Below are 17177 nucleotides of genomic sequence, written 5' to 3'. Positions count from 1 at the left end.
GTGATTGCCCGCTATTAACGATCTGGGCGTTGGATGTAAAGGACAGTGAACATCACCCACGCTCCAATTTACCCTCTCATCTACCGCTACTACTCTGTCGTACCCTATCCAACCCAACCCAACCCAACTCTACTCTACTCTACTCTACTCTACAATTAAGCTCCAATTTGTTAAATATTAAATAAACTACTGAACAAAGCAAAGAACAAGAGCAATATATATAGAGATCATAATAATAAAAATAGGTGTGTTTATTTGTTATCACATAATAAAGCTACACCACGTAAAATCCAAAATTCTGGTGGTTTGATTGTTTGCAACCACAATGCAGTCACCAGCAGTACGTACGTTCTCTTGGGTTTCTTGTAAACAGGACACTATATTGGATTAAAACATTGAGTTAGCCAAGAAATTATTATTATTATTATTATTATTATTATTATTATTATTATTATTATTATTATTATTATTATTATTATTATTATTATTATTATTATTATTATTGTTGTTGTTGTTATTTTTTGTTAAAGGAATCACGGCTTTACTGGTCTTGTTTATTGACTTGTTAGATTAGATTCATCGTATTAATAAATACATGTGGACTAATATTATTAGTACGCACTGTAATAAAATACATTTATCGAATAAAATCAAAGTCTTGAATTTAATATGTTTTAAAAAACGGTTTTGCCCCGAATATAGCCGAGTAAAGCCGTGATTCCTTTAAGAAAAAATAAAAAAAACCCTGGTCGTTTCAGTAAAATCACATAAAATTAAATAATGCTAGGCTATATAAATCATATAGAATTTTTCCAAAATATGATAGCAAATTTGGAATCCTTGCTTTAACATCATCATATAAAAAATTCTTCGTCAAATAAAATATGATTTTTTTTCAATTTTTCATTCCATTTTTTTCCAAAAAATTTTTTTAATTTTTCATTTTTTCCAAATTAACATCATTTATACGGTCTAAAGTAGAATATACTTGCATCAACTTTACTGATGAGCCCAGCAAGTATATTCGGGGCGAAACCGTTTTTTAAAACATATTAAATTCAAGACTGATTTTATTCGATAAATGTATTTTATTACAGTGCGTACTAATAATATTAGTCCACATGTATTTATTAATACGATGAATCTAATCTAACAAGTCAATAAACAAGACCAGTAAAGCCGTGATTCCTTTGACAAAAAATAAAAAAAAACCCTGGTCGTTTCAGTAAAATCACATAAAATTGTTGTTATTATTATTATCCGGTTATTATTTAAAATATTTGGTGTAAAATAATCTAAAGCCAATCCGGTGACTTTTTTTTACAATTGAATGATAGTATCTTATACATCATGTGAAATCGATGTCACTAGATGTATACAATAGTTTATGTAATGAATCCACGAAGAAAATCGCCGTTAAATGTCTAAAGTCAGCGTCATGCAGTCAGAGTTATGAAAATAATTAACTTTATTATTATTAAAAAAGATTTATACTTAATAAAATTGGACACTTTGTTTAATACTATTCACTTAAAAAAACTTAACTCAATGAAAAAAAAGTTATCGTTGGTGTTATGTCGTATCAATGAATAGAGGTATGTAAGGTTACAAAATTCAGCTGACGTTGTCTTGATCTATACATGTGTGTGCTGAATAATTAAATAAGCGTGTGCAGTCTAAAGATTTTGGTCATGTTAATAAGGCAGCTTAATTCAAAGTGACGTCATAAGAGAGAAAGGTGTAGATTAGTTATTGGCTTGAATTATTGAGTAGGGATATACTCCGCCCATTTCACTCAAAATTCAGTGGTTTAATATATAAATGAGTGTTTTAATATATATTAAACCACTCGTTTGACCAATCGGAAAAAATTGCATTTTAATATAAAATTTTATGAGGCTAACTTTAGCCAGTTAGCGGCGTATTCTTCGGCATGAGTTACATAAATAATTTTTATCGGTTATTTTTGTTAGTTTTCATAAAAGTGGGGGAGAGGGGGCAGAGTGGACCCCTTAAGGAAAATAATTATAGTATCGTTCATTTTTTTTACGCGTTTACTTCTTTTTAGACCCTTGATACTTATTCTCATTTCATTATGCTGCGTCCATTAAAATTGAAAAATTGTAAAATAGGGGCAAAGTGGGCCCTCCAAAAAATTTCGGATTTGATATTTTTTATTCTTTACACGTGTGATAATTGCAAATAACTATAAAACAATTGTATTTTAATAATATAAAAGTCATTTTAATAGTCTGCTGCGATAGAACTTTAAAACGTAATTTTATTATCTTTAACTTAATAAATTATATTTAATAAACAGTTTTGCCGGTCTATTTTAGCCTTCATTATATAAGAAATTTCGATAAGCTTATTATCCGTCAGAATTTAAACGTACAGAAAATTTTGAGGGGCCCACTTTGCCCCCATATTTTTTGAAGTTTTGAAAATTGCAAGGGGCCTACTTTGCCCCTCCTCCCCTACTTGTCTATTATAAAATTATAATCTAATTCTCAAAAAACTTATCAAACAATAATAATAATAATAATACACAGAGAGAAAATTATGGTGATTTTTCCTAGTACAATTATGAAATTTAAACCTGTAACGTTATAGTAATAATTACTTAGAATTAAGAAATACGGGCCCTTAATTTCTGTAAAAAACTTCCATAACTATGGGAACAATTCCTATAATTTAGTTCAAGTTCCTATATCATACAGTAATTGAATTACAGTAATGATTACCATACCCATAGTTCCCATAGTCATATGGGAAAAAATTCCATATCCACATTAGAACGATTCCTATGTGCTTTCGGAAATAAACCCCATACAATATGGTAACTGTTCCCATACTATATAGTAATGATTACCATCATTTTATAGGAACTATTCCGATATCGTACTCCCTTAAAATGAATCAGTGAAAAGTGCTTCAAATCAGTGAATATTCACTGCGAAACAGTCTCAAGTATATCACTGATTCAATTAGTGATATACTTGGGACTATTTATGCAGTGAATATTCACTGATTGGACTACTTTTCACTGATTCATTTTAAGAGAGTATAGGAATAAAACCCGTACAGATAGAAATGTTTACCATAATGTGTACAGGTGCCATTTTTATAATCGATTCTTAAAAAAACCCGTTACCATACGTTATGGAAACAATTCCCATAATATATTGTAATTATTGCTATAAATTTCTCTCCGTGAAATAATAATAAGATTTATAATATAATTATTTAAAATACTGTACTTGGTAAAGCTTTGGATCCTTAGTGGGTTTATTGTACAATGCAAATATATGTACCACCGGCATTTCAACATAAAGGACTTTGTTAAATGACTCACGTAGACGATTATTTCTGCGATCCCAACCGGCACCATCTAAGTAGAGCCCGTAAACATAGATACCTTCCTAAAATGACAAATTTTGAATATTATCTTTTGTTTTGTTTGTTAATAAAGAGGGTAAATGTGAACTGTGAATAGAGATGGTGAAAGAGAAAGAGAGAGAGATGAGGGTGTTGAAGATAGCGGTGTAAAGGAGAATGTATTAAAGCTCGGGAAATTTAGCTGAGGAGATTACGTACAGCGGGTGAACTTCTGACGTCTTCAGACATCTGCCTCATGACTTCATTGTGAAGGGTGACGTTGTCAAGAGCCCAACCTTTGTGTGCTCGTGTTACCTCTTGTCGCATCGCGGTTAAGAATCCTGTTGAGTTGTCACAACGTGTGGGAGGAACGAAAAAATAATAGTCAGTGGAAAAAGAATGATTGTGATGGAGAATGCTCATTCTCGAGATCTCTTACCCGGAGTTTTTTACTTTTTTTTGTGAGAAAGTGCTTTATTTTCTTCGTCACTTACCTTGTGGATTAAAGAAACCTGTCATCCAGAACTTTGGTGGACGAGAGTGGAAAATCCAATTTGAGAATTGCTGATTCCTCTCGAGTAACTCCGTAAACCAAAACCCGAGAGTCGACGATTCCCAAGAACGTAAACGCCAAACTTTGGGGATTCGTGCGTCGTAAATGTTATCCAGAGCGTCCTTTAATTGCTGCACGATGATAATTAATTTAAGATTTATCGCGCATGTGTAATAAAAAATTTATTGAGTAAAGTGTGCCAAAAAAATCTACACTTTTTTCAGTGACACTAAAAATATTCAGGGCTTCGTTTTATATCAGATGTGACAACATTTCCCTAGTCAAAGTATTTTTATTAAAATAAATTTTTTTTACAAAGACCAAATTATTATTAAATCTTGACAATTTATAATTATTATTTTTTTATTACACAGAAAAAATTCTTTTTTTTCTGTGCAATAAAACTTTGTAACCATTAGTACTACGATTGTTTGTCTAAGGACATTTTTTGTAAACATTCAATTTATGCTTCTGGAATTGTGATAAAAAAAAAAAAATTTATTTCTACACAAAAAACGTTGTTCACAGAAGTGTCATTCTTACATTAATCTGAACAAAAATACTAAACAATGAGACTTAAAAATTTTTTTTACATAAAAGTTAAACACTTTTTCGACTCAATTTTCAACTGTAAATATTTTCTATAGACACCTTAGTAGTAAAATAATTTAAAAGAAAAATAATAAATATAAAAAAGTATATTCGTACTTCATTCATGATAATAACACCATCAATAGCAAGCAGTAAATCCTTGAGCATTGAGCGTACGAGTTTGATAACCACTTGCATGCGATCAATTTCCTGTTTGAGAAATATATTCATCGGTTGTGTGATCCCCATGATCTGTAGACGAGCTTTTACTTCAAATGGATCGTAAGTTGCCGGTAATTTATTTAACATATCTTTAGCTTGTCTACTGACAATCATTTCTCGAGTTTCACTCGCCCCAACTCCACTCGATTCCTTCGGCTGTACTGATATTATTACATCCAATATCTCTTGTGTCGTACGACTCTGATATCTATATTTATTTTATTCCCATATATTTAGTTTTCCCCTTTTATTTGTAGAGTGATAAATTTATTTTAAAATATTTACGTTATGTCAGCGTTACGATGAAGTCCGTATACTTGAGGTGGATCAATAGATTCCATTTCGTTGATAGCTGTCAAGTAATCACTAACTTGTTTAAAATTCAAAACACCATAGCCAGTGTGAAATAAGAAATTCTCAGTGAATAATGATTCTGTGAACCAGACTTTGGTGAATGTATTTAAAAGACGTTTGTCATAGTCATCAGTGACTCTACCACCGTATTGAACTTCTCCGATCATATATCTATCAAAATATATACACTGTCAATAATTTTTGTTTAAAAATATCCCCCGAGAATTTACTCCCCATCCCGAATTTAGATTTTGAATCTACCTGAAAATCGGAACGTTTTTCGCGCAACAAAAATGAAAAGATTTATGAAATTTTATTGTGTGAGGGTGATTGAGGGTGGCTAAAATTTTCGACTAACATACTAGCGCTTATTTGAAACATTTCAGAAATTTAGATCAAGTGGATTTTTTATTTTTCATTTTGTTTTTTTATTTTCGTTCCGCAAAAAACGTTCCGATCTTCAGGTACATGATTTAGGCCCCGGTGTAATCTACCCGAGTCGAAATTTAGAGCCCATTTTGAACCTTCTAAAGTCAGATCTATTTCGGACTTGGAGGCTCAAAATAGAGTCTGTTTCCATGTTAAATAAGGTCCGATTTTGGTCCCTGAAGTGCTACAAATTTCCTTTTTCAGCACTTTAGGGTTCAATGTAGGATCTGATGAAAATTAAAATTAGGTCCTATTTTTAACCTCTGAGCCCTATTTTATTGTAATAATAATAATATTCATATTATCAATATTATTAGAATTATTAATATTATAATTAATTATTAGTTGTTTTTATTTTAATATGTATGCATGAAATTTCATACATACATTCTTTGATTGGTGTTTAATTTTATATATAATCAATTCACTGGCAAACCAATCCCAATTTCAAGTATTTTATTCAGTAATATTTCGCCAACCTCCCGGGGATGGCATCTTCAGACTTCAATATTGAAACGTGGAAATTTTTAATACAATATGAAAAATTTTTTAAGTTTAAATACAATTTTATTAAATATAGATCTTATTAAATCTGAATAATTTATGTAAATGATTTTTTTCTTCTTTTTCTTTTTCATTTTGATAAGTAATTTATATTTTATAATTATTAACTATTGTTATTTTATTGTTATATATAAAGAAAAAGTTGTAATGTTGTACCTTCAACGATTGATGTTATCTTAACATCAATAGAATAACATCAATCGTTGAAGGTACAACATTACAACTTTTTCTTTATATATAACAATAAAATAACAATAGTTAATAATTATAAAATATAAATTACTTATCAAAATGAAAAAGAAAAAGAAGAAAAAAATCATTTACATAAATTATTCAGATTTAATAAGATCTATATTTAATAAAATTGTATTTAAACTTAAAAAATTTTTCATATTGTATTAAAAATTTCCACGTTTCAATATTGAAGTCTGAAGATGCCATCCCCGGGAGGTTGGCGAAATATTACTGAATAAAATACTTGAAATTGGGATTGGTTTGCCAGTGAATTGATTATATATAAAATTATAATTAATAATAATCTATGTTACTCTGGATTTTATTTGCATTTACAATGATTAAAATAATTTCAATTAAAATTATCAAAATATATAGCAAATGCTGTTAATAGTTCAATTTTTTATAATAAGTTAATAATGATTAATTTTATATAAATTTCGTTGCATGTCAAAAAAATAATGCTTACAATTAATTTTAAAAAATTTTTAATTTTTTTATATCATCATAAATAATTTAATTATAATGAATCGAAATTTATTACGGGACCAATATTGTCGGACGTGAAGGTTCAAAATCGGACCTCTCAGTGAATGTTCGGACCTCTCGGTTCAAAGTCGGAGCTAAATGACTACAGGGCTCTCAATCGGATCTATTTCGGGCTAGAGGAGCCTATATAGGCTCTAAATTTCGACTCGGGTACTCGTGTTGACTACTCCGGTGTAGTCTATTTACTTGAATGCTAATCAAGATCCGTTGATATAAAACTGATGAATTTAAAAAACTAAAGATAATGATTTAAATATTTATAAAAATTAAAATCACCTAATAGTCTGCCAACTGATTCCCCGCTTTGGATCATAATCATTCAAATGATTATTTATGAACATACAGGAGGCGAGCCAATCAGCAGAATTAAACTCGTAGGGAATGTTCCAACCAAGGGGACCGTACTTTCTTCTCTCTTGAACTATCGTATGTAAAAAAGAGATTGTGTAGACAAGTGGAATATACTGAGCAGCGTCACATTGATCCAACATGTCTTGATTCATACTACTGTAGGTCGCAAGTAAACCAGCTCGTATACCTGGTAGATAGAATGTGATGTCATGTGAATTCATTTGTCACTTTCAGCAAACTTGTCGTGACGTAAATGAGCGAAGTGAACTAAGGGAAGGTGTGGGACAAGGGGAGAGAAAAAAAAGGAATAAAAAATAGAAAATTAATTGCGTGATACCCTGAGGTGGCTCGTATGTGAATTTAATAGACATCTGGAGCAGAGAAATTGGAAAATCATTGTGTGGCTCAGTTGTGATCCAAATACGGAAATTTTCATGTGGTAATTCCATTTCTAATATAAAATCAATTAATTCATTCATGTAATCCAGTCCGAGATGACAATTTTGCAGCAACGCCCAGTATCCCTAGCAGTTTTAATTTATATTTTAAATAGATTTCAAAAATTAATTCACTTCATATATATTTTAAACAAAAATCTTCATTAAAATTTATAACAAAAATAATAATAATTATATGATCAAATTAAACATATTAAATTTATCCGTTAATTACTTATTCGAATGTCGACTTCATCATTTTTATTCTCGTAAAAAAAAAAATTTTCAACCGTAAACTTAAATTTTTATTTTTGTAAAAAATTTTAACTGACTCTATTTGCCCTGCCATGTTTGTTTTAACGGCTCATTTTGCCCCAGTAATTTTATTTAAAAAAAAAATTCAGGGGTCTGTTTTTTGCTTATGGGGTTTATTTTACCCCTCCCCCCTTCCCCGACATTAAAAAGATCTATAGTTAATTTACAAAGCATTGAGTCAATTATTTATTTTAAATTTTGAAAAAAATCGAATTTTTAACTTGCCGCTATAAAAATTACATATTTTCGAAAAAAAGGAAGTTATTAGTTTCGGTCCGTTTTTCTAAATTCAGTTGTCATCAGATCTCGATGTTTTGAGGTCAAATTCCTAGGTCCTAGAAATCCTATAGAAATTTTATAGAGAATCTAGACTTGGGGCTCGGTACTGAGAAAAATCATTTTTCCCATCACTTTTACGTGCTAGCGTTTTTCCAGAAGACTTGCCTGATACCCCCGAGGCTTTCAAAGATCCAACGGATGCCTTAATTTTGATCAGGATCGCTGTCTAAGAAATTCTGTAGAAAATCTACACTTAGAAAATTAAATAATAGAAACTATTATCTAGTTATGGTAAAATTTCTACCAGCAATCCGATAGTAGTGAATATTATCTAGCTGATTGTATAAATCATCTAGATTGTAATATTCACCATATTTATAATAATTGTTACGATCCTGTATGTTAACTAGAGTTAATTACTATTATTATTCTATATAGTTATATTTATAATCCGGATGGTAACAGTTACCATCAGAGATTATAATTGTTACCATCCTGATAGTAACTGTTACGAAATTTATTGTAGAAGTAATTATTATCATCCTGATAGTAAATATTACCATCCTGATGGTAACTGTTACCATCCTGATAGTATCTGTTATCATCCTGATAGTAACTATCCTAAGTAAAAATCCTAATAAACACAATTACTTAATTTTCTAAGTGTAGACTCAGCTCCCTGAGTTCGAAAACAGCGGGAAATTTTGGGTTTTTCCCGCAGGGTCAACCGTTTTTCAGAATTTTTTGTATGATTACTAAGTAAACCAGATTGAAATCGCATTAGACTCGTTAATTAGCCTAATTATCTTTGCGAGAGTACTTTTCCTGTAAGTGTACTTTCAAAGTCCAAGATGTGAAAAAAAAACTTACTTCAGTCTTAGCACTCTGAAGCAATCGACGAGCATGAACTTCTTGACCCTGACCCATTGAAATACTTCTGCAAGATACTTCAATTTTTTTCGCCAACTGATGAATACTCGGCGTAGGATCTGAACCCATGCTGAGAAAGCATACCATGGGAGTATTTGGTCTCGACTCTGCATGCATGACATCCAACAGCGTTATCACAGGTTCTGCGTATTTAGCCCCGAGCGAACTGCCGATATACTTTCGAGATTGCGATAGGGTTCGGTCGATACACCATGCTCTATTGGAAAACAACAACCCATATACTGTTACCATCTCCCCGACAAAACATAAAACTTAATATTCTACTATTAAAAAATGGTTTTATTTGCATTAAAAAAAACATCGCTACAAAAATATATACCTAAATAAAAAATCACTGTATAGTTTCTTTATATCAGCGATTAAATTTTTATAAAAAAATAAATATTTACGGTACCGTATTAAAAGAAGACGACGGAATGGATCCAAAGTATTATAGCCGTCAGGAATTATTTCTTCTTCTGGCGCTTCGCGGTCGTACCAATACTTCCAAGTCTTTTCAGAAGCTTCGACCACTTTAACAACATACTGAAACTGATGTAATGATGACAGTGCAATTAAATTCAGCCACGTCATGTCGGTTATCCATTTAAACGGTTTTGGTTTAACGGTATTGAGGTCCAACGCCGCACCGCCTTTTATTAAATACTCAAACTCTTGATGACTTATTGCGCTACGTTGTAAATCTATTTTCAGTGTCATCAATAATACAAACATGTACTTGTGATTTTCATACAATCCACGTGCTTTGTATTTAAATACTTCGTAGGTCAGGTATTCGATTATGTTATTAATACGTCTGGTATTGATGGGGGTTTTTTCCGATCTAATAAGTTAATTATTTTTAACAAAAAATATGAACACGATTTTTGTTCCATAAAGAGTACAAGTACGTGTGATAAATTAAGAATAAAAAGATAACAACAAGGTACCGTGTCAAAGAGATATCGAATCGTTCTAAAAATTGTACAAGCGAAGTCTGATACATGCTGTTCACGTAAGCCATGTCACATATCAAAAAGTAAAGCACACTGCCTCGTGTAGCTACTGGTCGAAATTCTTCTCTCGCCGCATTTATTTCTATCTCTGTATTTCGTGCAATGTTAAGCTTTCTAGTCACATCAGATGCTGTTTTTCTTGTTGTATTAAGTACTGACATCAACTCAACATCTTCGATCAAGGAACCCTTTACACAAAAATTTTATTATTATTTTTTGTTATTACAGAAATCACGGCTTACTAGGTCTACTTAATTGAGTACAGTGTAAAAAATGGGGAGTGAATTTGGAGTGATTACGAATTTTATTTCAATGCGAATTCAATCTGTCACTTGAAGTTCCAGAGTTTTTACAAAATATCACTCCGCATGCAGAGTAAATTGGGAGTTTGTTTCTTCTACAGAGTGATTTCAGAGTAGTCTGGATTTAATTAAAATCCGCATTCACTCCGATTCGGAGTATTGATATTAAAATACTCCTCTTCGGAGTAAATTTCACTCCGAGAGAACTAAATAAATAAACAGATGAGAAATACCGCGATGATGAAATGAAAGAAAAACAGAAAAAATTTAGAAAATTTTTGTCTCGCGTTATTTTTCATGTTTGCGCAATGGCTGAAGGTCTAAAAAAAATTAATTAAAATGCGTCGAAACTAGAGATGTCAAGCTACGAAATGCTTTTTTTTTCGATACGATTATTTTTCACGAAGTTACAGCCTTGCAAACATCACCAAAAAATTTCTAAAATTTTTCTGTTCCTTTAATTTATGATATGAGTGTATAAAAGTATGATATTACAGTGCGTACTAAAATTATTAGTCTCCGTGTACAATCATTCATGCGAAAGAGTAGAATTTAAAAAATATTTTGTTAATTAAATAGACCGGATAAGCCGTGATTTCTCTAATAACAAATATAAATAAAAATTGATAGTTAAGTAAATTCATCATTAATTATTATTATTTATTATGTTTCAAAATAATAAATAATTTTAATTAATATAATAATTATAATGTCAGTGGCGCGGTAATTAGAAATCGCATACAAATTATCAGCTTACTTGAACTGTTGTCAGCTTGTGTAGAAGGTTTGCCTCCAACTCCTTAATCTTCCTCTTGTTCGTGGTGACGTCAGTGATTAATTGCATTCTCTCTGTCTCTAATTCACGTTTTTCGGTCATTATAACTCGCCCGAGAAGCTGATCCTCCAAGCCTGCATACAAACGTATTACATGACACACATGACAACTTTAATATCATTTAATTTATATAAAACATTGCCGAGTCTAAACCACTCTAACATATGAACTTTTTTTTTATTTTAATTTTAACTTTCAAATAATTATCATTTTAATCATAACTTAAACAATCAGATTATTTTAAAGAAATAAATTTTTTTATCTTTGAAAATATTTAGTGTGAAAAAATGTGGGGTAAGATGGACGCTCAGGACGAAAGAGCCACAATTTTGAATAAAAACATTTTTTTTTTTCGTTTATGTTAGAGTTAATTTTTTTACTACGTAAGATTAAAACAAGAACAAATTGTGAGGTAGGGTCACTGCAAAAAAAAAAAAATTGGTAAAAAATTTGGAGCGGTCACTTTGCTCGGGTTGGTCAACTTGCCCCATCATCTTCTAGATCCCGTGAATAAAAATTTTATATTTATAAAGGCGACAATTAATTCCTTTATTTTTTAAATTTATTGATCCGACCCAAAATATTTGAATTAAGGTACCCGCGGGTAATAAGGCCTAAGTGACAGAAATGATATTTAAAATAACCGCCTCCGCTAAAGGCTACTCTAGTAGAAGGATTTTGCATATAGATGTTACGACAAGTTTATAGAGTCCCGATACCACGTTCCCTGTCTTCTATATTTCATTATCCGTCATATGCTGTCGTAGTGCAGAAGAAATCATAAAAAACAATCTAGTCTTCTGACTCTTGAAAAAGATACTGATAGTTTTAAGTGCTGTTGAGCAAAGCAATCTAGTCTTCTGTCTTTAAAAAAGTATTGTTGCTAAATTTAAGTGATGATTCATCTCTAATACCAATTTTATTAAGTATAATTAAACTATTCCAGTTTGTTTAACCCGTAGGCCTTATTACCCTACTCTCTAAAAATGAATTAGTGAAATTCTCGCGAATCAGTGGACAGTCACTATTTCTACAGCTATAAGTATACCACTAATTCAACCAGTGGTATACTTATAGCTGGTTCCAAGTGAATATTCACTAATTTGAAGTGAATTTCACTGATTCATTTTTAGAGAGTACCGTAGTAAAATAAGGCCTACTCGTATGGTTTTTGTAAAAGTTTAATTTTTTGTTTGTTTGTGGTATAAATTACCATTACTTCATTATATTTTATGGGTAATGTATTGAAATAAAGATTAATGATACATTTCGATAATTAAATGCAATATTTTCGATTCTATTCAAAATCTCCCTTAGGTAGGTCTTATTACCCGCCAGTACCTTATTTAGTCTCGAAAATTTGAGTTCGATCAAAAAATTTTTAAAGATCACTAAATAATTAAATTAGTTATAAAAATATTTCCAATCAATCAAATTTATCCATGAGTTTAAAATATATAAAGTTTCTAAAAAATTAAAAATAATTTCCACCTTTCATAGTAACAGTGAAGTCAATAATTGACGTCTTGGCAAATATCTCAGGTGTATAAGACGGATTAGGCAATTTAGTTGTGATATATAACCGAAATTGATTGTTAAGATCAACTTCTTTGTCGCCTAATTTAACTTTCCACGAGTTGCCAATTTTGATAAAATTTTTTTCCAACAAATTATCGAGCACCGGATCTAATTCTTCAGCAACATCTTCGATCAATAAAGGCCGTCCGATAGATACACAGTCTTCTAAATAATTTCTAAAATATTTATGATTAAGTAACGTAGTTTGCAAATTGAATTCTTGCTCTTTATTTTTAATCCAAGCTTTTCCTTGCAGCTGTGGGTCGATCAATAATGGATATCTCGTAGCTTGTGTTACAATAATACCATTTTGTATTGATAATTCGTCATTTGGCAGCCCTTGTAAATTCCATTCTCCTGTCTATTAAATTATAAAAATTATATAATCGAATAATGGGACCGAGCTTACGTTAAATTTTTAAATATCAAACAAGTTAAACCATTGCTGTATCTGACAGTGAATCAACAACGTTGACATCTGCAGACACCGGAATTTTTCTTGTTCTCAATAAATTGAACCACCGCTTTTGTATAAATATACGAAATTCTTGATTAAATGGTCCGCAGTAAGATAAAAATCCAGTTAGTATCAACGCATCACCGATCAGTCGTTCTGTTTCGGATTTAAATGTTGACAATTGATTTGTCCAACGTACACGTTCACCTGACAATCCCTCTATCAATGCCGTCGCAGTGTCCATTTTTGATTGACACGCATTTGCCAAATCAACAACTTTCTATAAATTTTATGTAAATTTATCAACGAAATTACTCTCGACTTTTTTTTACTCATTACTCGACTCAATTAATTAATTTTTATATTTTTTTTAATCGATACCACATACTGATTAAAAAAAAAAAATTTGAATAAATTAATATTCTAATGGAAAACAAATATTTTGAAGCTCTCATAAATCAATAGCTAAAGAGTTCAATAAGAAAATCAAATGAGATTTATTTTAAAAAAATTATTATTCTAGAAAACAGAGCAAAAGTAATGGTTGCATTTCAATTAATTTTTTTAATTAAAAATACATAAATTAAATCAATAAAAAAATGGTCTATCACTAAGGGATGAAAATAAAAGTTCATATTAATATGGATGGAAATTATTTTAGACGGAAATTTGAGTGTAACGCAAACTAAAGGGAAATTTGGTAATTTATTAAAATATATAATATTCTTATAAAGAGTAACAGAGTAAATTCAAGCCTATAGTTGACTGAAATGCTTTCAGCTCTTTAGTGAGAGATATACTGAGACGTTATACAAAGTTGTAAAAGGGTTAACCCAGCCCCGCTTTATACCTAACCTTCTATTACTAACCACCTTACAAATACTTAACTTTAAAATAACTAGAGGGTTACCGTAACCCTACGAATAGAGTTAATAAAACTTACTAATTAATATTTTTTTTAAATTTATTAGTTCGAAAAAAATTAATATCTTAATTTTTTATAGAAAAACTAAAAAATCGGGAGTAAATACGGATTTTATTTCAATCCAAATTCACTCCGGTCCCGAGTTTCAATACTAAAATAAATTCATATTTAATAGAAACAGCTGCTAATTAGAAACATAATTATTTTAATAAATAATTCATTCAAATATTAATAATTAAACTTAAAATATTATGTTTTTAATTTATAAAATGTTTTAGTAACTCACTAAATTATAATTTTATATATATAATACATAGTGGAAATATTAAATCATTGAACAGCTATAGTGACATAGTTTTTATGGGAATATTTTATATTTCGGTACAATATAAACTGTTATCTCGTGGTATGGTTGATGTCAGTCATACGACAGTTTGTGATTCAGTGAAATTATATTTGATCAAGTTTTACTATCAGCTGCTTATAATTTTTAAAAATCATTTCGCGTGAATATATGGATAGAGAGCTCGTAATTATTTCCGTGCTCAATATAAATGTCAAAATATCAAAGACTTAAGCTCACTATGTATTAGTAATTTTTTTTATAATTAATATTTTCCGAAACTCCCCTTCAGAGTGAAATTCACTCCGAGGGAATTAAATAAATAAAAATTCATCCACTCCGCAATTTTTTTACAGTAGGGGAAAGGAGGGAAAAGTGGGTCCATTAAAGAAAATAATTATATTATCATTGATTTCTTTACGTGTTTACTTCTTTTTAGACTCTTAATACTGATTTTCACTTCATTCTGCTGCGTCCATTAAAATTGAAAAATTCAAAATTAAGGGCAAAGTGGGCCCTCAAAAAAATTTCTGACTTAAAATTTTTTGTTCTTTACACGTGTGATATTTGCAAATAACTATAAAACAATTGTAATTTAATAATATAATAAATCATTTTAATTGTCTGTTGCGATATAACTTTAAAACGTAATTTTATTATCTTTAACTTTCTTAATAAATTATATTTAATGAACAGTTTTGGTGGTCTATTTTAGCCCTCATTAAATAAGAAATTTCGATAAGCTTATTATCCGATCGAATTTATTGACGTACAGAAATTTTTCAGGGGCCGACTTTGCCCCCTCCTCCCCTATACGATCCACAATATTTTTAATTGATTTAAAAATACTCAAAAAATTTAATGACATTATTAAAATAGTCAACTTTTTTTTTCGTGTGTTACCTGATACTCGGTCATTACGGCGTCAAATTCATCTTGAACAACTTTCAAAGCTTCATCTTTAGCCGCTAAAACTTGTTGTGCTGCAACTAAGTTCTTATTAGCTTTCTCATGTTTACTTTGTTGAACAGCTAAATTGGCCTTTAATAAAAATATAGAGTTATAATAATCTTTAAATAAAGTATTCACAAAAAAAAAATTGAAAATTACTTTTAATGGCAACACGTCTTTGTTAACTTTATAAAACTCTGTCATGGCAATAGTCCATTGTAAAAGACCCGCAACATTACCACAAGCCTGTTTAGCGGCTTCGTAATTATACAACGGATAGCTTAAGTACGGTCTCATTAAATCGATTATTTCACCATTTATGTTATCTTTTGGAAAATCACGCAAGTGGTACAAAAAACGCGTGTCAGCCAATACTTTTAATGCCTCCGACCACGAAGGGGTTAAAAATTGATGATCAGGATCCAGTTTTACAGGTTCCAATTTACGGCCAAATAATATTAATACGCAATCCATAATCAGTGTGATAAGATACGGTGGCTTGCCAAGTTTTCGAACTGTCGAAATATCCGCGGCTTTTATTGTCTGTAATTAATTGTTCAGAGAATAATTAATTTGTTAAAAGAAATTTATATATGCAATTTCATTTTATTTTTATACAAAAAAAATGGTAATATACTTGAAGTGCAGATTCGGCTTCAAGTAACGCTGGCTCAGCGGCTTTTAACTTGTCTTCAGCAATAGCTTTTTCCTTAGATATTATTTTTAATAATGTTTCTGCTTCATCTTTTGATTTTAGTACTGTTTCTTTTATTGATTCAGCATCTTTCTTTTTTTCTTCAACAGTAGCAAGAATCTATGGATTAAAAGATTAAATGTTGTTTTTTAAATATTTTGAGTACTTGAATAGTATCTTATACATCAGGTGAAATCGATGTCACTAGATGTAAGGTACCGATGGGTAATGAGGCCTAGCTAAGGGAGATTTTGAATAGAATCGAAAATATTGCATTTAGTTATCGAAATGTATCTTTAATCTTTATTTCAATACATTAGCCATAAAATATAATAAAGTGATGGTAATTTTTACCGCAAACAAACAAAGAATTAAACTTTTACAAAAACCATACGAATAGGCCTTATTTTACTATGATAGAGTAATAAGGTCTACGGGTTAAACAAACTGGAATAGTTAAACTGTACTCAATAAAATTGGTATTAAAGATAAATCATAACTTAAATTTAGTAACAATACTTTTTTAAAGACAGAAGACTAGATTGCTTTGCTCAACAGCACTTAAAACTATCAGTATCTTTTTTAAAGTAGTTGAACATATACTCAGTACACTATACAGCAACTGGCAGATCATATGCGACGTTGTCAAATTTCAATTTAAGAAAATGTTCAATAGTATTTGTGTATACGTATATATGAATAGTGTTTAGGTAAACTTCTCACGGGTACAGTATCAAACAAAAGCAATTTCTCGTTTTAACTACCACACGGGAAAAAATTAATCGTGAATGCAACATGATGCAGTCTTGGTAAATAAACATGATGAAATCATGTTGCATTCACATGATTTGTCATGTTTTGGCTACATGATAATCATGTTGCGGTAACAT

The 17177-nt window shown here is 30.3% G+C and overlaps 1 protein-coding gene across 1 annotated transcript in view; it reads right to left on the bottom strand.

The window, feature by feature from the left end:
- Positions 1-251: 251 nt before the first annotated feature.
- Positions 252-17177, bottom strand: part of LOC130676999 (dynein axonemal heavy chain 8) — a 57181-nt gene continuing 40255 nt past the window's right edge. The window contains 17 exon segments of the mRNA XM_057483516.1: positions 252-377; positions 3261-3422; positions 3598-3719; positions 3873-4062; positions 4640-4952; positions 5030-5269; positions 7151-7412; positions 7563-7749; positions 9127-9403; positions 9602-10030; positions 10137-10390; positions 11262-11413; positions 12831-13278; positions 13358-13654; positions 15546-15683; positions 15753-16136; positions 16231-16407. Coding sequence (XP_057339499.1) covers positions 252-377; positions 3261-3422; positions 3598-3719; positions 3873-4062; positions 4640-4952; positions 5030-5269; positions 7151-7412; positions 7563-7749; positions 9127-9403; positions 9602-10030; positions 10137-10390; positions 11262-11413; positions 12831-13278; positions 13358-13654; positions 15546-15683; positions 15753-16136; positions 16231-16407 — 4158 coding nt within the window.

Source organism: Microplitis mediator, chromosome 11 (assembly GCF_029852145.1).
Source record: "Microplitis mediator isolate UGA2020A chromosome 11, iyMicMedi2.1, whole genome shotgun sequence".
NCBI lineage: Eukaryota > Metazoa > Arthropoda > Insecta > Hymenoptera > Braconidae > Microplitis > Microplitis mediator.
Note: the sequence above shows the minus strand (reverse complement) of the source record. Positions and strands in the feature narration are given on the sequence as shown.